Source organism: Vipera berus (genome assembly GCF_964194415.1).
Source record: "Vipera berus genome assembly, chromosome: 2".
NCBI lineage: Eukaryota > Metazoa > Chordata > Lepidosauria > Squamata > Viperidae > Vipera > Vipera berus.
In genome coordinates, this window is record NC_138203.1 from 268,619,465 (window position 1) to 268,642,069 (window position 22,605).

The following is a 22,605-nucleotide window of genomic DNA, read 5'->3' on the forward strand; positions in this document are numbered from 1 at the left end:
AATCCGGCTTCCCTCACTGATTTTGCTTCTCAGAAGGTCGCAAAAGGGGATCACATGACCCTGGGACACTACAACTGTCATAAATATGAGACACTTGCCAAGCATCTGAATTTTGATCACACGACCACAGGGATGCTGCAATGGTCATAAGGGTGAAAAATGGTCATAAGTCAATTTGTAAGTCAAAGATTATCTGTAATAAAATCTAACTCTCCAATTAAATTCAAGATAGCCACCTGGACAACAACGCAACACTGAGAAAAGCTTGGATAAAAATAGAAAAGTAGGTAAATTGTAAGAAGAAGGAGGCAAATTTCTTATTACAGTAAAGCCTTCTGAAACATTGTGATTAAAGTTATTTAGATTTAATAGCCAACAAATCAAAAGACTCAAGGAACTGTATGGAGTTTTTTTTTAAAAAAACTCAGAAACACTAGCACATTGGGGAAATACTGTATGGAAACCACTCATCATTTGGGAAGAGGATTCATATGTTGTCTGTGGGCATCTGTTCGAAAAGCTAGGCTGAGGTCAAATGATGGATAGGATAAGATTTCACATAGAGAAGGCACATCACTACATTGCCACAAGATGGCACTGTGTATCTATGGAGATTCTCGGTCATCTAGGACAGAGGTCCCCAACCTTTTGGGCACCAGGGACTGGTTTTGTGGAGAAAGGTTTTTCCATGGACCAGAGAGTGTGTGGTTTTGTGTCCTGCCTGCATCCCATGGATGGGACTTTGTTTGTTTGTGCAGACCGGTTGCTGGCATGCTGCGGCCCCGTACCAGTCCACAGACCGGGGGTTGGGGACCCCTGATCCAGGTCATGGTTGTCCCAAAGATGCTTTTTTTCAGGAGGCAATTGGACTTGCTGGTACTTACCTTTAAAGCCCTACATGGCTTAGGCCCGGGATACTTGCAGGACCGTCTGCTACCGGGGACGACTTCCCATCGCCCAGTGCGCTCACACAGAGAGGGCCTCCTCAGGGTGCCGTCGGCCAGACAATGTCGGCTGGCGACCCCCAGGGGGAGGGCCTTCTCTGTGGGAGCACCAGCCCTTTGGAACCAGCTTCCCCTTGAGCTTTGGATGGCCCCGGACCTCCGGTCCTTTCGCCGCAACCTCAAAACTTTTCTCTTCCAACAGGCTGACCTGGATTGATGATGGGTTTTTAAATATGTTTTAATTTTTAACTGTAGTTAATTTACTTTGGGGCTGTTATTTAATTCGTTTTTTAATTTTTGTACTGCTGTTTTTTATTGTTGTAAGCCGCCCTGAGTCCTTTGGGAGATAGGGCGGCATATAAGTCCCAAAAATAAATAAATAAATAAATAAATACTTCCTTGTTTTTCTTTGAAGACGTTTTGCTTCTCATCCAAGAAGCTTCTTCAGCTCTTCAGAAAAAAGCACCTTTGGGATGGCACAGTGTAGCTAATCGAACATCATCATACACTTGCCCTGTGTATAGAACAGGAAAGCAGCACAGGTTGTGTCAGCCCTTCAAGGTAGAACAGTTTAGAAAACTCATGTCCTGTAGGTCAATACTACTTTTATTGTAAAGCTATTTATTTTATCTATCTATCTATCTATCTATCTATCTATCTATCTATCTATCTATCTATCTATCTATCATCTATCTATCTATCTATCTATCTATCTATCTATCTATCTATCTATCTATCTGTCATTTCCCTCCATTATTATATATATTTTTATAAACAACTCAATGTAGCGAATATATCTAGTACTCCTTCTTCCTACTATTTTCCTCCACAACAGCCACCCTGTGAGATTTTGCAACATGATACAAACAGTTATGATCATTCACAAAGAAAGACAACCGAGACCTCAGTTCTGTTTTTCATCAGAATGACAACTTCATTTTTATCTTCATATAGGATTACTCTTTGGTTTGCTGACATTGTGTCCAAATTAGAAGACTCCCTCAAGGGTAATTAAAAAGAAGTCCTTACGGATTTTAATCTTTTAGCTGTTGCTGACTATAGGTGGCCGTGTTCACCTCCATTAAATAAAGAACTCTTGGAACCAGGCTTGTCCAAAAAGGAGATTTTACTAAGATGTAGTCGATTGTGGGAATACAAGACAGGATCTGGCATTGTGTTACATTTTGATACTATATAAAGAATTCCCATTTCAACCCCCTCCCTTCAATCCCATTTGGTCAGACTCACATTAATTAAACTTAGGTGTCAGGCCCTTCCGTGGGAAAGGGTAATCTTCTCATGCTTTTTATTGCTATTGCTTTCTTCCTTTCAGTTTCAAATGGAGATACAGACCAGATCCCTTCTTCCCTAACCCTCCCCCTTGTTGTCCCCAGTTCAAAAGGTTTTCCTTGGTCTTTGACGATAGCCTACAGGCAGGCTGAATACACCTCTTCTCCTTCCCCCTCGGAAGATGGCAGAATCCAGGGGGAGGCACAATATTTTAAACATACATTTATGAATGTGATATAAATGGATTCTGACAAGGCCATTGAGCCAGCCCTGTCTGCAGATGTTTCCCTGGTCATGTGACACACAATCTCACACAATGCTGTTATCTTCCCATCAAAGTTGTACCTATTTATCTCCTCGCATTTGCATGCTTTTGAACTGCTAGGCTGGCAGGAGCTGGGGTGAGGACGCTTAGGTCTTGAACCCGGGTTGTCCAGCATCTTAACTACTGAGTCACCACGCTGTAGGACCTGCCCCCCTCAAAAAGCTAACCTTGATAGAGAAACAGCTTAACGATGGCTCTATTATTCAAGTTGCCAATTTGCTTCTAATGCAATTAATAGGTGTTAGTTAAAAAGAAGAAACAAAATGTATTGCTGGAGGTTTGAACTGAACAGGAACCCTTGTGAATGGGTGAGCTCCTGAGCATAAGCATAGAGCTAAGAGAATACTGAGCAATGAAGTTACAGAATGCTCCATTGGAAAAAAAAGTGAAATGCTCATAATCTAGACATTTTTAATCTAGAGCAGTGCTTCTTAAAGTGTGGTCCAAGGAGCCCTGGAGATCTTGAAAGACTCTCTTGGGGGGGTCTACAAAATCAAAATTATAGTAGTCCTCGACTTACAACAGTTGATTTAGTGACTGTTTAAAGTTACAACTGAAAAAGTGACTTATGACCATATTTCACAGTTACAACCTTTGCAGCTTCCCCATAGTCATGTGATCAAAATTCAGATTCTTGGCAACTGGTTCATACTTATGACTGTTGCTGTGTCCCAAGGTCATGTGACCAGCTTTTGTGACCTTCTGACAAGCAATGTGTGTAGTGGGGTGCCCCAGGGCTTTCTTCTGGGCCCAGTGCTCTTCAACATCTTCATCAATGATTTGGATGAGGGGATAGATGGGGAACTCATCAGATTTGCAGATGACAGCAAGCTGGCAACAATACCCAAAACTCCAGAAGACAGGGTTAAGATATAGGAGGATCTTGACAGACTTGAACATCAGGCGCTATCTAACAAAATGAAATTCAATGGTGAAAAAAGTAAGGTTCTACATTTAGGCAAGAAAAACCAAATGCACAGGTATAGTATAGATGGTACCTTGCTCAATAGTAGTAACTGTGAGAGGGATCTCGGAGTCCTAGTGGTCAATCACTTAAATACAAGCCAGCAGTGTGCTGCGGCTGCCAAAAAAGCCAACACAGTGCTGGGCTGCATTAACAGAGGGATAGAATCAAGATCACGTTAAGTGTTAATACCACTTTACAATGCCTTGGTAAGGCCACACTTGGAATACTGCATCCAGTTTTGGTCACCATGATGTAAAAAAGATGTTGAGACTCTAGAAAGAGTACAAAGAAGAGCAACATAGATGATTAGGGGACTGGAGGCTAAAACTTATAATGAACGGTTGCTGGAATTGGGTATGTCTAGTTTAATGAAGAGAAAGATGAGGGGGGACATGATAGCAGTGTTCCAATATCTCAGGGGTGGCCATAAAGAAGAGGGAGTCAAGCTATTCTCCAAAGCACCTGAAAGCAGGACAAGAAGCAATGGATGGAAACTAACCAAAGAGAGAAGCAACCTAGAACTAAGGAGAAGCTTCCTGACAGTTAGAACAATTAATGAGTAGAACAACCTGCCTCCAGAAGCTGTGAATGCTCCAACACTGGAAGTCTTTAAGAAGCGATTGGACAGCCATTTGTCTGAAATGGTATATAGGGTTTCCTGCCTGAGCAGGGGGTTGGACTAGATGACCTCCAAGGTTCCTTCCACCATTATTATTATTATTATTATTATTATTATTATTATTATTATTATTATTATTATTATTATTATTATTATTATTATTATTATTATTATTATCATCATCATCATTCAAAGTGGGAAGGAGTCTTAAAAAACTTTAAGAAACACTGATAGAGTGTTATAGGCTTAGCAGTATTATCAATCGGTGGTGTTTACAGTTGAAACAAAAACTATATTTATTATGAAATATATAAGGATAGAAAAACAGTCCTTAATCAAAGAGAAGCTGATAGCTGCACTCAGGGCTGTTATGCTAATGTGGAAGTTCAAGCTGAGTTTGTATTGTGCACGTTCTTTTAAAAGAGGTTTCATAATATTAGTCAAACCCTGAAGGATTTATAAAAGTAACTTTCCTTCTCCCCACCCCAATGTAAAGTTGCATCATTATTATGACTCTTAGTATCTTTTCATTTTAAAACCCGATTGCAACATGGATTCTCCACAGATGTTGAAACAATAATAGCTAGATCAGTGTTTCTCAAACTCTGCAAACTTTAAGATGTACGGACTTCAACTCCCAGAATTCCCAAGCCAGCCATGCTGAATTGAAGTCCACACATCTTAAAGTTTGTTGAGCCTGAGAAACACTAATCCTAGAGTTTCCAGACAGCAGATGCCCTAGGGGAAGTTGAGTTTTGAAAGGCACGGGTTCTTCGATGCTGCAATAAATGATGAGGTTGTGTAATGCCTTGGATTCGATTCTAAATAATACAGGTGTGTTCTAAATAATACCCCCCCCCAAGTGCATAGAATTATACTATTTATAATATAACAATACATGGAAAATATTGTAATAGAGAGGAATGGACAAATACTGAAGGTAAGTTGTCCCAGAGGTGGAGATTATCATTGAAAAGGCTTAAGTGGAGAGTCCCTGAAGATGATATTCCCTTAAATCCCCAGTGAACCCCCTGTACTGGATTTCCAGGCTGGGAGATTCAACCTGGCAAGGGCAGAGATATCCTGATTCTTTTTTTTATTGAAAAGTTTTACATTACATTTTGTTTTTAACAAAACAAAACAAAACCCCTCCCAACCCCTTCCCCTCTTCCCAACCCTCCCCAACACCTCCCTCCCTCCCCCTCCCCCCTCCCCGACTTCCGAGAGCTAAATACAAGGTATAACAGTAAAAACAATCATAATCTACCATATGCAAACAACAATAACTATTAAATCTATCGCACTTTAACTCTTATAAAATAACTACAAGCAATATAAATATCACATCAATACTTATTCAAATGCTAAGTGAAACTTTTTAGTCCCATATTTATTCTGAATGTAATCAATCCATTTTTCCACTCCACAATATATCTCTGTTGCGAATGATCTTTCAAGTACGCTGAAATCAGATATCCTGATTCTGAAATGGTATGTGGGAAAGGCCTTGGGAGACGAGATGAAGAGATATTGCCTAGGGAACAGTTAGATAAGAGATAGCATAGCCTGCAGCTGCACAGTGGGTGGGGCAAAAGGCCCCAAAGGGACCTTAAATGGGACTTTTCCTAGTTTTGGGGGCTGTAAAGGAGATTGGGGAGGGGGGGATGATAGCCAAATCTGACCCTAGGATCTGCTTTGGTTTACCTTTTCCAATAAGCAACAGAGTTGGAAGATCATTTAAAAGCAATTTACTAGAGTACTCTGATAAAGTGAGATCTCCCTATGAAAAGGGAGAACCTCGAGACCCATCATACATTCCCTTTTCTATAAAGACATCCAAAAAAAATAATGCAAGAGAAAAAGTGATCGGACAGGACCAAAGTAACTTCCCTTTTGCATAGGCAATCAATTACATGTAATCAAACATGTTACATATTTGCATCCCATAATACCTCACATGTTTATTAAAATGAAGTGTGAGGACAGAAGGGGTGTACATTTTAGGATATTAATAAGCAAGAAGGCTGTCTGGAGTTCACAAGGCAAACCAGACACCAGTTAATGCCAACAAGCTCTCTCTCTCTCTCTCATCAGGAGATATTGTCCAGAGAAGTTATCAATCAATTCATATAGCAATAGGATGAAAGTTCTCCTACATTCCAGTCTGCAATGGCCTGATAAACCCTTATAACCATTTTCGAAGAGGAAAAAAGGATAAGTCAAATTAAAATATAAAATAACTGTGTAAGTTAAGAATATTATAAAATCCCTGTCATGTGCCCCTCTGAGGGGGTGGGGGTGGGCAAAGATTTGTACTGTCAGACTTGCAAGAGTCTCTTAATGCAATGCTATACAATAAAGCAGAATTAGCTCATCTGATCATGTTTTCAGTCTGGTTTACCTCATAAGGCTGACAGATCCTGAATCACAGGGGTCTCTAAATAGCAATAGCACTTAGACTTATATACCGTTTCACAGTGCTTTACAGCCCTCTCTGAATGGTTTACAGAGTCAGCATATTGGTCCTAGCAATCCAGGTCCTTATTTTATTGACCTCGGAAGGATGGAAGGCTTTGAGCCTGGTCAGGATCGAACTTCCAAATTGCAATCAGACGGCAGTCAGCAGAAGTAGCCTGCAGTACTGCCTTCTGACCACTGCACCACCACGGCTTTAAAAGAGATAACCCACCCCTTGAACTACACCCTGCAGCTGACTTGCTTGAATAAGAATGTTCTATAAATTGGGAGGGATGCGGTGGCTCAGTGGGTTAGGACGCTGAGCTTGTCGATCAGAAGGTCGGCAGTTTGGCGGGTCAAATCCCGAGTGCCGCATAACAGAGTGAGTGCCTGTTACTCGTCCCAGCTTCTGCCAACCTAGCAGTTCGAAAGCACGTAAAAATGCAAGTAGAAAAATAGGGACCACTACGGTGGGAAGGTAACAGCGTTCCGTGCGCCTTTGGCGTCTAGTCATGCCGGCCACATGACCACGGAGACGTCCTCGGACAAGCTCTGGCTCTTCGGCTTTGAAACGGAGATGAGCACCGGCCCCTAGAGTCGGAAACGACTAGCACGCATGTGCGGGGGAACCTTTACCTTTACCTTATAAATTGGGAACAATATGGAATCAAGAGGAAAGAGCTTCCTGATGATTGGCAGGTCCCTTGTAGGGCCTTGCCCACAGAGATGCACTCTTGGGTTCCCTTCTCCTTTCTCATGCTCGTTGACAACATCTGTGGTTTCCCTTTCCCCTCCAGCTCCCCCAGTTCCTCTTTACAACTGGCCAAAGCTGTGCCTTGCCCTTGTTCTAGCGTCTTCCCCCAATGAAGCCTTCTCTCTTCTTAATTCCAGCCGTTGTGGCTGCTGTCACCCTGGCAGGAACAGCTGTGTGGGCTCTCCAAGGTAAGCTTTTGATCCTTTCTTGCAAGAAACTGCCTGATCATCTTGCAGTCAGATCCTCGGGGAAGCCCTCTTTAGTCCGTGCCGGTCAGGGCTGAAGGCAGCTACAGGCTGGTGCATCTCGTAGCATAAAAGTGGGGGCCATATTTTCTTTGGAAAATTTAAAGGAGGAACCAGTTTGATCTACTGGTTAAGGCACCAGTAAATCCAGTAAATAATTGAATGTTGTATGGCACCCAGAGTTGTTTTTTTTTAGATGATGGGTAGCCATATAAATGTGGTAAACAAATAAATCTTGTCTTGTGTCAGAAATGCAGGAACTAAGAAAGGGGACATTGTTAATTTAACATTTAAAAGCTTTGAGAAAATATAAATTTATATAGTTTATGTATGTCTAGTTAAACGAAAAGAAGGACGAGGGGTAACACGATAGCAGTCTTCCAATATCTCAGGGGCTGTCACAAAAAAAAGGGAGTCAAGCTATTCTCCAAAGCACCTGAAGGCAGGACAAGAAGCCACAGATGGAAACTAACCAAAGACAGAAGCAACCTAGAACTAAAGAAATTTCCTGACAGTTAGAACAATTAATGAATGGAACAACCTGCCTCCAGACGTTGTAGGTGCTCCATCACTGGAAGCTTTTAAGAAGAGATTGGACAACCATTTGTCTGAAATGGTATAGGGTTTCCTGCCTAAGCAGTGGGTTGGACTAAAAGACCTCCAAGGTCTCGTCTCGTCTCATCTCGTATTCTATTCTATTCTATTCTATTCTATTCTATTCTATTCTATTCTATTCTATTCTATTCTATTCTATTCTATTCTATTCTATTCTATTCTATTCTATTCTATTCTATTCTATTCTATTCTATTCTATTCTAATTTCTAAATAAATTACGGTAAGTGAATTGGGTCCATAGTTGAAATAGGCTAAAAAATTGTACATCTTCCACACATTTTGTGATTCCTAGCACAAAGAGAGCATATTTTTCCATAAACAAGTAGTCCTTGACTTAGAACAGTTTGTTTAGTGACCATTTGAAGTTACAAGGGCACTGAAAAAAGTGACTTATGAACATTTTTCACACTAATGACCGTTGCAGCATCCCCATGTCATGTGATTTACATTCAGATGCTTGACAACGGGTTCGTATTTATGATGATTGCAATGTCCCGGGGGTCATGTGATCCCCTTTTGCAACCTTCTAACAGGCAAAGCCAATGGGGAAGTCAGATTCACTTAACAACCATGTTACTTTTAATTACTGCAGTGATTCACTTAACAAATGTGGTAAGAAAAGTCGTAAGCTGGGGAAAACTAACTTAATGAATGTCTCACTTAGCAACATAAATTCTGGGTTGTAAGTCAAGGACTACCTGTATATTTAATAGTATTGCTTTTCCTCTCTGTTGCTGTGGTTCTGAGGCTTGGCCAGAAGTTAAGGTTGGCCAAGATGCTTACCTTGGAGGGTGTAAAAAACATGTGGATTTTGATTGTGAGGCCCAGGCTGCCATCTTGACTGTTCTGATGTCCCCTCCCTCCCCTGCTACAGATGCCTCAGGTTCACAGAAAATTTGTGATTTGGGCATTTGGGGCTGGCTTTGTGGTGGGTAAAGACTAACTAATTAACTTTTTTTTTGTCCTCATAATTTCAGAGATGGAGGTCAGTGCTGGAGGTGAGACTAAAATTCCATGTGACCTGAACAGAGTGAAACTCATATGGTACTGGATTCCCCATTACCCCATCTGTGCAGGCCTAAAAATGGGCCAGATAGAAATTTGCAGTGTGATTTCTGATGAGATGGTCATTAATGAAAACCTAGAGAGATTTCAAAGGCCATCAAAGTTGATGCTAGAAAAAAATAATGGAAGGTTCATCCTCACCGTCCCGCTACAACATATGAATGACTCCGGCACTTTCTATTGTTCTGATGGGAGAAGAAACTCATCCTTTATCTCAGTCAGTGTGAAATCTGGTAATAAAAATGCGGCATTTTAGGGCTTTGGGAAGTAGATACTGTATTGAATGTCCTCATGGCACCAAATGATGTATCAGGGATCTTCAAACCTGGCCCTTTTATGACTCGTGGACTTCAACTCCCAGAATTCCCCAGCCAGCATGCCTGGCTGAGGAATTCTGGGAGTTGAAGTCCACGAGTCATAAAAGGGCCAGGTTTGAAGACCCTTGTGATGGATGGAAATAGCAGTAGACTGTTTGAAAATGGCACTGATGTCTTCCAGAAGACGTCTACATATCTGGGTGGCCTAGCCAGCTGTTGGCTTGAAGGAATGTCAGTGTGTAGGCCTTAATACACACCCTGGGTTTGAATGGTCCAAGCTTGTAATTTTAGACCAGTACTTTTCAGATTTGGCAACTTTAAGATGTGTGGACTTCAACTCCCAGAATTCTGCTGGAAGACTCAGCAAAAATCAGAGAATGGTCTAGTGCAGGGGTGTCAAAGCACCAGAATAGAAAGCAGGAGACTGTGAGTTCTAGTCCCACCTGGGGTGACTTTGGGCCAGTCCTCTTCAGCCCAACTCACCTCACAGGGTTGTTGTTGTGGGGAAAAGAGAGAGGAAGAAGTAGCACTAGCACTTAGATGTATATACTGCTTCACAGTGGTTTACAGCCCTCTAAGTGGTTTACAAAGTCAGCATATTGCCCCCCAACCATCTGGGTCCGGATTGTTTACCGACCTTGGAAGGATGGAAGGCCGAGTCAACCTTGAGCTGGTCAGGATCGAACTCCTGGAGTGAGCAGTGAGTTAGCCTGCAGTACTGCATTCTAATCACTGTGCTACCACGGCTCTTATTAGGTATGTTCACTGCCATGAGTTATTTATAAAAGGCAGGACAAGAAGCAACCGATGGAAACTAATCAAGGAGAGAAGCAACCTAGAACTAAGGAGAAACTTCCTGACAGTTAGAACAATTAACCAGTGGAACAACCTGCCTCCAGAAGCAGTGAATGTCCAGAAGAGACTGGACAGCCATTTGTCTGAAATGGTATAGGGTTTCCTGCCTGAGCAGGGGGTTGGACTAGATGACCTCCAAGGTCCCTTCTAACTTTACTATTATGATTACTGAAGCAAATAAATATTCCAAACATGTTGTTTGATAACAGAAAAGCACAGATAGGCTCCCATTCACTGGAGGTTTCAATGGAGCCTGGCCATTTGTTTGGTATAGTCTATTGCAGAGATTTTATTGAGCCACGTCTAGATGATCTCCAGCACCCCTTCCGCCTGTCTTTGGCAGGAAAGCAAGGACATGCTGACATCCCCAGCATCTGATTGACAGCGAGTATATTTCCCAAATCAACAAGGTTCTCTTTAGATATCATTGATGATACCGGTGGTCCTCAACTTACAACTACTCGTTTAGCAATCCTTCAAACTTATAACATCATTGGAAAAAGTGGCTTATGACTGTTTTTCACACTTACAAGGGTTGCAGCATCTCCATGATCACATGATCAAAATTGAGACACTTGGCAAGTGGCATGTACTTATGACAGTTGCACTGTCTGGGGTCATGTGATCACTCATCCTTTATAGCCTTCCCAGGCAAGCTAAAATCAGTGAGGGAAGCCAGATTTGCTTAATGAACAAATGATTTGCTTAACAACTGCAGTGATTCACTTAGCAACTATGGCAAGAAAGAATGCAGCAAACTCACTAAACGACTGTCTTGCTGAGCAAAGGAAAACTTTGGGCTCAGTCGTGGTCATAACTCGAGGACTACCTATGTAGCCATTAACTGACCTATTTAAAAAAAAACTCTGCTAGTATTTATTTCTTCTGATGGATTTCTTCATGATTAGATGAGGAACCTTTGCCTGTCTGATTCCTCTAAATTGTTTTGATTTGCTGGATAGGCAGTTGCAATTCTATAAAGGAGAGAAATTTCCTTCCATTATCCTCCCTGTACCTCCACCTCTCCTTTTATTGGGAGTATTTCACTAAATGCAGTATGGAATTCTGTATGTAACCAGGTAATAACTGGTAACTTAAACCTCTCATTCAGATCCCAGTGTCTCCCAAAAAGATATCCTTACTGTTCCTGAAGATGCTTTTCCAAAAGGCAATTGGACTCTCTTGATTTTTTTTTTCTTTGAAAACATTTTGCTTCTCATCCGAGGAGCTTTTTCAGTTTTTAACTTTTTTCAGTTAGAACAGAAGAAGCTTCTCAGATAAGAAGCGAAATGTTTTCAAAGAAAAACCTAAGAAAAGTCCAATAGACTTTTGGAAAAGGATCTTTGAGACAGCCATGGGGGGTTAGAAATCTCCACAGACATTGATCCTTACCTCTGTATTTGCAAATCTTTCAAGGAATAACCTGCTGGTATTTCTGACAGATAATCGACGTGGGATGAAGGTTTACCCTCTCAAGAATTCCCATGGAAGTAAACAGAGGGTAAAGTTGACCTGTAATTCTTGTGATGACCAGCTGGAAGCCCAAACTCAGGACAGCTCTACCATCGTCTGGACTTTAAATGGGAAGAAAACGTCTAATCATATTTCTGTGAAGCTAAGAGTTACAATCACAGTCGAAGACAGTCCCCAGAATTATGGCCTCTGGCAGTGCAGCAATCCCAGATGTCTCACCCAGTTTGACGGCTATTGCTTGGAAGATGAATTTAGAGTTTCAGAGAGATTGGAGTCTGAAGAAATGCCCTGGTCTACCCCAGCACCATTGGGTGAGTATAAGATTTATGCCCTGCCCATATCTCAGAGCTACCACCTGCATAGATAATGGTTCAGTTGAATTCAGACAGGTAGGAGCAACCCGTGACACTTCAAGCACTCAACGCAAGGGTGTTTTTCCAATACAAAGCTAGTTCTGAACCAGTATGGATTACAGGGCTGGGTTTTCACAGTTGATCCCCTCTCTCACTCTAGTTGAAACTAAAATACAGGTAGTCCTTGACTTACAACAGTCCGTTTAGTGACAATTCAAAGTTATATCACTGAAAAAAGTGATTTATGACCGTTTTTCACACTTATGACTGCTGCAACATCCCCATGGTCATGTCATCAAAATCCACATGCTTGGCAACTAAATAACAACAACAACAATAATAATAATGTTGGAGAATAGCTTGACTCCCTCTTCTTTGTGGAAACCCCTGAGATATTTGAACACTGCTATCATGTCGCCCCTCCTCTTCATTAAACTAGACATGCCCAATTCCAGCAACTATTCCTTATATGTTTTAGCCTTCAGTCCCCTAATCATCTTTGTTGCTCTTCTCTGTACTCCTTCTAGAGTGTCAACATTTGTTTTTACATCGTGGTGACCAAAACTGGATGCAGTATTCCAAGTGTGGCATTGTAAAGTGGTATTAACACTTCACGTGATCTTGATTCTATCCCTCTGTTAATGCAGCCTAGCACTGTGTTGGCTTTTTTGGCAGCTGCAGCACATTGCTGGCTCATATTTAAGTGATTGTCCACTAGGACTCTGAGATCCCTCTCACAGTTACTACCTATAGGTAGTTACGGACTACCTATAATTTTGATTTTGTGGACCCCCAAGAGAGTCTTTCAAGACCTCCAGGGGTCCTTGGGCCACACTTTATACCGTACCTGTGCATTTGGTTTTTCTTGCTTAAATGTAGAACCTTACTTTTTGCATCACTGAATTTCATTTTGTTAGATAGAGTTCAATGTTCAAGTCTGTCAAGTTCCTTCTGTATCTTAAGCCTATCTTCTGCCAGTTCGGTGTCGTCTGCAAATTTGATGAGTTCCCCATCTATCCCCCCTCATCTATCCTTCTATCCTTCTCTTAATGACAGCTGTGGAAAAGATTGTAGAATCAGAGTTGGAAGGGACCTTGAAGGTTTTCTAGTCCTACCCCCTGCTCAGGCAGGAAACCCTATACCAGACATGTCAAACTCGCGACATCACGGGACGTCGTGCAATGTATCGGGATGGTTTTGCCATTGCCGGCAATGGGGTGGCCACGGCTTCTGCATGATGCGGCCGGCCCACAGGCCGGCAGTTTGAATCCCCTGCTGTATACCATTTCAGACAAATGGCTCTCCAGTCTCTTCCTAAAAACTTCCAGTGTTGGAGCATTCACAGCTTCTGGAGGCAGGTTGTTCCACTGGTTAATTGTTCTAACTGTCAGGAAGTTTCTCCTTAGTTCTAGGTTGCTTCTCTCCTTGATCAGTTTCCATCCGTTGCTTCTTGTCCTGCCTTCGGGCGCTTTGGAGAATAGCTTGACTGCCTCTTCTTTGTGGCAGCCCCTGAGATACTGGAACACTGCTATCGTGTCCTCCTCTTCATTAAACATTATTTATGAGGGTTGCAATGTCCCACGGTCATGTGATCACCTTTTTGTGAACTTCTGACAAGCAAAGTCAATGGGGAAGCCAGATTCATTTAACAACTGTGTTACTAAGAACAGCTGCAGTGATTCACTTAACATCTGTGGCAAGAAAGGTTGTAAAATGGGGCAAGCCTCACTTAACAAATGTCTTGCTTAGCAAAAGAAATGTTGCGTTCAGTTCTAATCATAAGTTGATGACTATCTGCAGAAGAAAACTAATTGAATCAGTTTAGTGTAGTGCAGTGGTTAAAGGGGGTAGGAGGGACTGGGGGTGGGTGGGATTTTCTGAGGTTTTATGTTGTGGATGTTTAATGCTATAAGCTGTCCAGAGCCACTGTGTGTGAGTTGGGTAGCATATAAATTTGCCAAACAAACAAGCAAACAAACCAGAACTGTGAGTTCTAGTCCTGCCTTTCACTAGCTCTACCTGGGTTTTCCAGAAAGAAAGAGCAGGACAAGAAATAATGGATGGTAGCTTGTTAAAGAGAGATCCTATCTAGAAGTAAGGAGAAATTTTCTGACAATGAAAACAATTAATCGACGGAATAGCTTGCGTCCCCAGAGTTGTGCGTACTCCATCATTGGAGGTTTTCAAAAATAGGCTGGACATTTGTTTGACTGGAATGGTAAAAGTCTCCTGCCTTGATCATGGGGTTGGACTAGAAGACCTCTGAGTTCCATTCCAGACCTAGGATTCTAGGTCTGGAACATAAGAAGGGACCACCCCAATGGATCAAGGAATTAAAAATGTCAGTGGGAAGTTTCTTCCAACTTGCAAGATTCTGTCTTGATATTCAGTTGAAGCTCCAACTTTTACTATGTGCTTATAGTTTCTTTTTTATTGAAGTTTATCATAATATAAAATAGAAATGAAAATAATGATAATAGGGGAACGGGGAAGAGAAAAGGAAAGGAAAAGAAGTGGGGGTAAAAGGGAAAATAAAAAAAGGCTTTAACTTCCAGCCTTTTTCAGTGCAGTAAAATACAGAATAAAATGACAACCTCAGCTTTTTTGCTTTTACATATTTAGTGAGTAGTAGCCATTTCTATAAAAGCAATCGAATCTAATCAGCAAAATCTAAAGTCAAAATTTCATTTTTCCCCTGTTTCAAGCAGAAAATCTAGAAGAGGTTTCCAAATAGAAGCAAAACTGGATACTTTCCTTTTTTTAAAAAAAAAATAGAACAGTTAATTTGGCCATCTCTGCCAGCTCTATCAGTATGAAGTTCCAGACCTTAATTATGAAACCCGCATGGGCAGCATGCGTAACGGTTCAACCACACAATGGAGGCTGCCATCTTGACTTTTTTGACTCCATTGGAATGGCTCCTTTTTTCAGCTCTATTTTATGTCTCTCCAAAGATACAAAGAAGTTTAAGATCCTAGTCACTGGCGGTTCCGTGATAGGATTCATCACTCTCCTATGGATGGGGGTAGCTATATTTGTTCTCTGGGAGAAGCTTCAGTCACGGAGAATCAGGTAAAGATTTAAAAAGAGACAGGAATGTCTCCCTTGAATTCAGTTCAACTCCTGTAGGGATGTTGCTTCCTTGATTTCCATGATGGTGGGAGGCTGGGCAGAAACAGCTTGCCACTGTCTTCTGGTGATATCCTTACAATCTGGCAAAAAAAATGACATGGAACCAAAAAAAGAGCGAAGACTTTGATGGAAATATGTAAGCTCCATTACCAAAGTGACGAGGAGTGAAAAATACATTAAGTTCACAACAGATAAATCATTTTCAGAAGTGACTCAGACAGACAGCTTTTTAATTCACTGGAGTATAAGAAGGGGAAGAAAGTACAGCACAGTCTGATATGCAAGAACCTCTTATTATAGCCCAATATCAATAAAAGAATTAAGCTTTCCTGTTGATTTCCTGGTCTGGTCAACTTAGTGGAAGAAACACACAGTTCTATTTAGTAGATTCTTCTTGGAGCAAACAAGACTCTTATAGTTACATAGGTCCCAAGCCATGTACAACTTTAAAAGCTATTTTTAGCATCTTACATTGCATCCTGGAACAAAGAAGTTCCCCATATAATACAGGTGTTGTTTGGGAGTATGGAGTCACTCCCATTAGGATGTGGGCTGTTGCACACCTGTACTTTCCAGGTGGTCTTCAAGGGCAGTCCCATGTAGCATAGTAGTCAGGTACTGAGGCCATGAGGGCTTGAGTGAAGCCTTTCTGGTGATTTAATAGGAACTGGGAATCCAGAAACACTTCCAGATTACAAACAAGTTTATTTTAGGGGAGCACAATTCCTTCTGGAGCTAAAATTGGAACCCCTCTGAGTTGTTATAAAGCTCAATTCAGGGAGCTAGCTGTTATCTGTTTAGATCGGTGTTTCTCAACTTTGGCAGTTTTAAGCTGTGTGAAGTTCAGTTCCCAGAATCCCCAGCCAGGCTGCTGGCTGTAGAATTCTGGGAATTAAAGTCCTGACAGCTTTAAGTCATCAAAATTGTGGCTTTTATCTAAACATTGCTTTAGATAAATAGAATCAAAGCTTCAGGAAGGTGAGATCATTAGAAAGGGACCATTTGGAACCAGGCTGCACAAGTGATGGGCGAGTGCTCGTGTGCCTGCCGCTCACACGGAACCATCCCCTCTCTCCCGCCCTCCCTGCCAAGCTGGAAAGACTGGGGACTGCTGCCTTAAAGAGCCATGGTGGCATTGTTATGTATTAAGCTTTATTGCAACACCTAAAGCAGTGTATAAGAGTCACCACCAGGAGGCGTTGAACTGTAACTGTTTCGACGGGAAGCATTTTGGCGGGAAACAGGTTCAAACCGATTGGTTGGTTGAGTACCTGGCCAGGTACTGGCCAGGTATATATAAGAGTGCAGGTAGCCCCTATTCCCCAGTACAGTCCCTTCACCTAATAAAGAGCTGCTATGCTGTACTCATCCTCTCAGCGTCCTTCCTGCTCTCCAGAACCCACAACACAACAGGCACAGTGGTTAGAATGCAGTACTGCAGGCTAACACACTCCTCACCCCAGGAGTTCGATTCTTAATGGCTCAAGGTTGACTCAGCCTTCTATCCCCCCCCCACCTCCCAGTGGCTGTAAAGCACTGCGGAGTGGTATATAAATCTAAGTGCTGTTGTATTTCTTTTATTTTTTGGCCAAACCAGGGGTTGATCTTTAAGGTACCCTCAGATTCTAAAATTATTAGATATCCAACATGTGCCAGCGCTCAGATTAAATATCTGATTTACCACAGCACCATGTTTTTTCTTGTTTGAATGAACCTTATAAAAACCAGATATTTAGGAGGCATTTCTCTGTCATCCTTTTAAGCCCCAGTAAGACTGCAAAGGAGGCAAAATCACAAGGGATTCAGGATTCAGTTGGTGAGTAGTGTTTAAATTTTTTGTTTTTCCTTTTTGGTGATCTATGACTGTAATAAAGATTGATGATTTTTTTTCCCTGATTATGCTTAGTATAGTCTAAATCAGTGCATCACTGACAGTCAAAATTGTGATGTCCACAATTCTTTCTCTGTCTAACTGGCTACAGTAAAGAGCCTTTCGGCTCAGTTTTTTCTATTCTGATTAAAACATTGATTAAACTATTGATTATTTGAGACAGAACTTCTTTGGGGCCGATGGATACAACTGGCCTTTAAGGAGTATGCTGAAAGTTGCATACCAAATTGGGTGTGTCTAGAATACAAACTGTATTTGACTTAATAGAAAGTTAATTAAAATTTCCACATTAATTCTGATTAGTTTTCATATTTTTAGGATTTTTTAAAATTTGTGTCACCTTAAAAATTACAATTACAAAAATTGCAATTCTCAAGGTTGAGAAATACTTAACTAAAGCACACTATGAATTGTGGGAGTTAAAGTCCACATATCTTCAAGTTGTTGAGGTAGAGAAACATTGCTTTTGAGAGATTTGTATACCTGGATTTAGGATATTTATAAGGTAAAGGTAAAGGTTCCCCCACACATGTGTGCTAGTCGTTTCCAACTCCAGGGGCCGGTGCTCATCTCCGTTTCAAAGCCGAAGAGCCAGCGCTTGTCCGAGGACGTCTCCGTGGTCATGTGGCCGGCATGACTAGACACCAAAGGCGCACGGAACACTGTTACCTTCCCACCGTAGTGGTCCCTATTTTTCTACTTGCATTTTTACGTGCTTTCGAACTGCTAGGTTGGCAGAAGCTGGGACGAGTAACAGGCGCTCACTCTGTTATGCGGCACTCAGGATTCGACCCGCCAAACTGCCGACCTTCTGATCGACAAGCTCAGCGTCCTAACCCACTGAGCCACCACGTCCCTACAGGATATTTATATATATCCTTTAATCCAATTTGCAGTCTTGAATATGTATGTGTAAGTGTCCTTATTTGTGTAGTGCTTTTATTTTCGCCATGTGCAAAAAAAAAAAGTTCAATCAATCAATTTCAACTTCTCACGGGAAAAAAAAAGATCTCGCAAAGTTGGAATTGATTGATTGAACTTTTTGGTCCCACCCAGTCTGCCATTACCACCGCAGCCATGCCCACCCAATGAGCCATGCCCACCCAATTTGCCACACCCACCCAATGGGCCATGCCCACCTGGCACCTGACGGTACATAAGTGGGTTTTGGGTTGCAGTTTAGACACTGGTTCGCCATCAATGGTCTAGGACAATTCACCGCAGCCAACTTGCCATGGGATAAGAGTTACACTAATATCGAAGAAATGGTGGAACGAGATCATTAAAGAAAGCATACCAAAGAAGGGAGAAAATTAAGTGTGAAAGATGAAAATTAAAATTATTTTTCAAAATTATTTTAAATAATTAAATTGAATTGTTGAATGAGTTGTGAGTTGTCCTGCGATGAGTTGCCACAGAGAATTGGCCACAGCGAGCTTTCCATTCCACACTGTGAAGTCCTCTTTTACAAAATGGATGCCCGGGAAGAACAGCTGTTGACCTGATCTTTAAGAAATCATAGTGAGTTGCTGTAGTTTTTTCTATTACATTTGCTAATATCTTCCAAACTTAGGAGTAGAAAAACCCCTAAAGAACCAAGGGAAAGAGAAAGACGTAGAGATGAATGAGGTAAGTTCTGTGTCACTTCTACTGCTCCTGATTGTTATATCAAGTACTGAATAGATTAATATGCCATCTCCAATGCCAGAAAGAGTGGTATAAGCGTGATCCACATTCCAGTTTGTAACAAAATGTCCTTTTTCTCAAGTGAAAGCCATTATAAATTAAAACCATTCTGCAACAAGTTAATTTACATAGGTGGTGGGATTCAAATATGTGAACAACCGGTTCTCTGTGTGGATGCCGCTTCCAGAAGTCTATTCTGGGCTTGGGCAACAAAAAATTAGCTACCGGTTCTGCCAAAGTGGTGCGAATTGGCTGAATCCCATCACTGATTTACATATATTTGCATATTAGGCCAATCTAGTCTCTCCTTCAGAGGGCAGTGGATGTTTATGCATTGCACTCTTCAGCTGTTTGTCTCCCATAAACTGGCTGCAAATAAAGTCAGTTTAAGAAATTGCTTTTAGGATTTGGATTTGCTCTGGCAACAATACTTTGTCACCTGAAGAGAAAGGTGAACGGATTTCCCCCTTTTGTTTTGCCTCACCCATTTCTGTCCTGCCAGACTATTAGGCTCATTCCTTGAAGGCCATTCCACACTTGTATCTATGCAGACTTAACTGCTTCCAAGTCAGGTCCCTCAAGTGTCAGACTCGCCACGTCACGTGATGTGTCGTGACATATCACAACTCTTTTTTGCATTGCCGGCAATGGGGTGGGCGTGGCTTCGATATGATGAAACTGGCTCGCAGGCCGGCAGTTTGACACCCCTGCTTTAGAAGTACAGATCTACTACAGGTAATTCTCAACTTAGGACCATTTCTTTAGTGGTCATTCGAAGTTAAAATGACATTGAATAAAGTGACTGATGACCATTTTTCACACTTACAACCAGTGGTGGGATTCAGCCGGTTCGCACCACTTTTGGCAGAACCGGTAGCTAATTTTTGTTGCCCTGGCCCAGAAATGACTTTCGGAAGTGGCATCCACACAGAGAACTGGTTGTTCACTTATTTGAATCCCACCCCTGCTTACAACCATTGCAGCATCCCCGTGGTCACGTGATCAAAATTTGGATGCTTGGCAACTGGCATGTCCTGGAGTCATGAGGACACCATTTGTAACCTTCCCAGCAAAGTCAATGAGGGAAGCCAGAATTCCTTAACAACCACTTCACTGCAGTGATTCATTTTAACACACTGGCAAAAAAAAAATAAAGGTTGTAAATTTGAGTTGTTAAGATCGTTAAGTAGGACAAAACTCATTTAACAGCTACCTTGTTTAACAATGGAAATTTTGGGCTGAATTGTGGTTGTAAATCTAGGACTATACTTAGAAGAACCTGTGACACACATAAGGGTTGTTTCTTTGCTGCCACCTTCTGGACATTTATGGCTCAGATATGGTAGGTCTGCTAAGTTAGACAGGCAGATAGAAGAGGATGGAGGGTGTTTGTCCTCCATTGTCCTTTACCCTCTGGTGGATCTATCTTCATTTAAAGATTTCTGAAAAATCTGACTATGCTACAAGACAGACATGACAGAAAACTCCGTTTTATTGATTGCCAATACACTGAGCTTCTGCAGGTGAACCACGAAGAAGCAATGCCTGGTCCTTATTGTTCAATCAGACACTTTGTAACCCCAGAGCACACCAGAGCTCCTTGTCCTCCATTGTCTCCAGAAGCATGCCCAAGTTCATGTTCATTTGGTCAATGACACTATCTAACCATCTCATCCTCTGCCATCCCCTTCTCCTTTCGCCTTCAATCTTTCCCAACATCCGGGTCTTTTCCAATGAGCCGCCTTTTCTCATTCGGTGGCCAAAGTATTTGAGCTTCAGTGTCTGACTTTCCAAAGGATAGTCTGGCTTGATTTCCTTCAGCCTTGACTGATTTGATCTCCTCGCAGTCCAAGGGACTCTCAAGAGTCTTCTCCAACACCACAATTTGAAAGCATCAATTCTTTGGCACTCAGCCTTCCTTATGGTCCAACTCTAACAGGCATGCATTACTACTGGGAAAACTGTAGCTTTGACTATACGGTCTGGTCATTAGGTAAAGGTAAAGGTTTCCCCGCACATGCGTGCTAGTCGTTTCCAACTCTAGGGGCCGGTGCTCATCTCCATTTCAAAGCCGAAGAGCCAGCGCTTGTCCGAGGACGTCTCCGTGGTCATGTGGCCGGCATGACTAGACACCAAAGGCGCACGGAACGCTGTTTCCTTCCCACCGTAGTGGTCCCTATTTTTCTACTTGCATTTTTACGTGCTTTCGAACTGCTAGGTTGGCAGAAGCTGGGACGAGTAACAGGCACTCACTCTGTTACGCGGCACTCGGGATTCGACCCGCCAAACTGCCGACCTTCTGATCGACAAGCTCAGCATCCTAATCCACTGAGCCACCGCATCCCTACGGTTTGGTCATTAGCCTGAGCTAAAATTCTGTAACTTTGATGGTGGTTGAAGGAGTTTGCTATATACTACTGACCATAGTGGGCCTTGGTCTTTTGATCTCTCTCTCCCCCCCCCCTTTTGTTTTTTTTTAGGGAGCAGAAGAAATCCAATACTCGGTTTTGGAATTCAAGGAGACTGAGCAATGCCAGAGTCAGAGAAAGGAGGGGACACCTTCTACCATCTATGCAGAAATGCTTGCAAGCAATTGTTCAGAAAGCTGATCTGTCCCAAAGGCTGATATACGATCTTTTAACGCAGCGTTTCTCAACTATGGAAGCTTGAACCTCAACTCCCAGAATTTATACAATCTTTTGGTGTATGGTGTCTCAATGTTGGCAACTTGAAGTTGTATGGAATTGCAACTCCCAAAATTCATACCATAAAAGAGCAGGGTTTCCCAAGCTTGTTGAAGGGCTGAGGTTGGAGAATTCTGGGAGCTGAAGTCCACACATCTTCCAGCTGCCAAGGCTTTTCTTTTAATAAATCATCAAGATCTATGCACGCAGTCTGGTTTATTAAAGGATAGGTGAGTTTGGCTGAAGGTCAAGCTGCACACAAGGTAATTGCTCTAGTAAGCAAAAGGGTTCTGCAGATATTTTCATTGCTAAGATTCGCAAGAAACCTGATTCTACAGGTTAACAAAATTAACCTGTGGATGATCAACAATGGACTTGGAGGCACTTGTTTGTTGGAATGTAAAATAGAAATGTATTTTTGTCACGTCCGTGGTATTTTTGTTTTGCACAGTTTTTGCTTTATGTGTAAATAAATGTTAATGGGCCTGTCACACAAGTAGTCACGCTGTGCCTGTTTATTCAAGAGTCATTTTGCTCAGGGCAGCTTATACTGTAGGGATAATTGTTATGTATGCAGGCACCTGCATAGCAACAGCCACCAGGGGGCGTTGGCCTGAACGGTTTTGGCGGGAAACCCAGTTTCGGCGGGAAACCTAGGGCCAACCCCATTGGCTCTTCGCTTACCTGGCTAGGTATTTAAGGAGGCCAGGTAACCCTCATTCCCCAGTACGCTACCCCCCTTCCAATAAAGAGCTGAACACGTACACCGGCTGGCGTCTCTTCCTTGCGTCGGACCCACTACACAATAATAATGTTTAGGGCTGCATTTTCCATTTGCAAAATCAGAGACCTGTACCTTACAATTTTTCATTTCTAGTTTTTGTTTCTAGTGTACCTTGCAAATGAACAGCATATATAGGAAGGAAACAAAG

At 42.0% G+C, this 22,605-nt stretch overlaps 1 protein-coding gene across 1 annotated transcript; it reads left to right on the forward strand.

Annotated features, from left to right (window-relative positions):
* Positions 1-9,300: 9,300 nt before the first annotated feature.
* Positions 9,301-22,437, forward strand: LOC308664675 (uncharacterized protein). The gene is made up of 6 exons (XM_081322116.1): positions 9,301-9,515; positions 11,897-12,238; positions 15,235-15,352; positions 17,176-17,228; positions 18,877-18,932; positions 21,470-22,437. Exons 1-6 carry the CDS (start codon positions 9,302-9,304, stop codon positions 21,596-21,598), a joined length of 912 nt encoding a protein of 303 aa, XP_081178242.1. The 5' UTR covers position 9,301; the 3' UTR covers positions 21,599-22,437.
* The last annotated feature ends 168 nt before the right edge of the window (positions 22,438-22,605 follow it).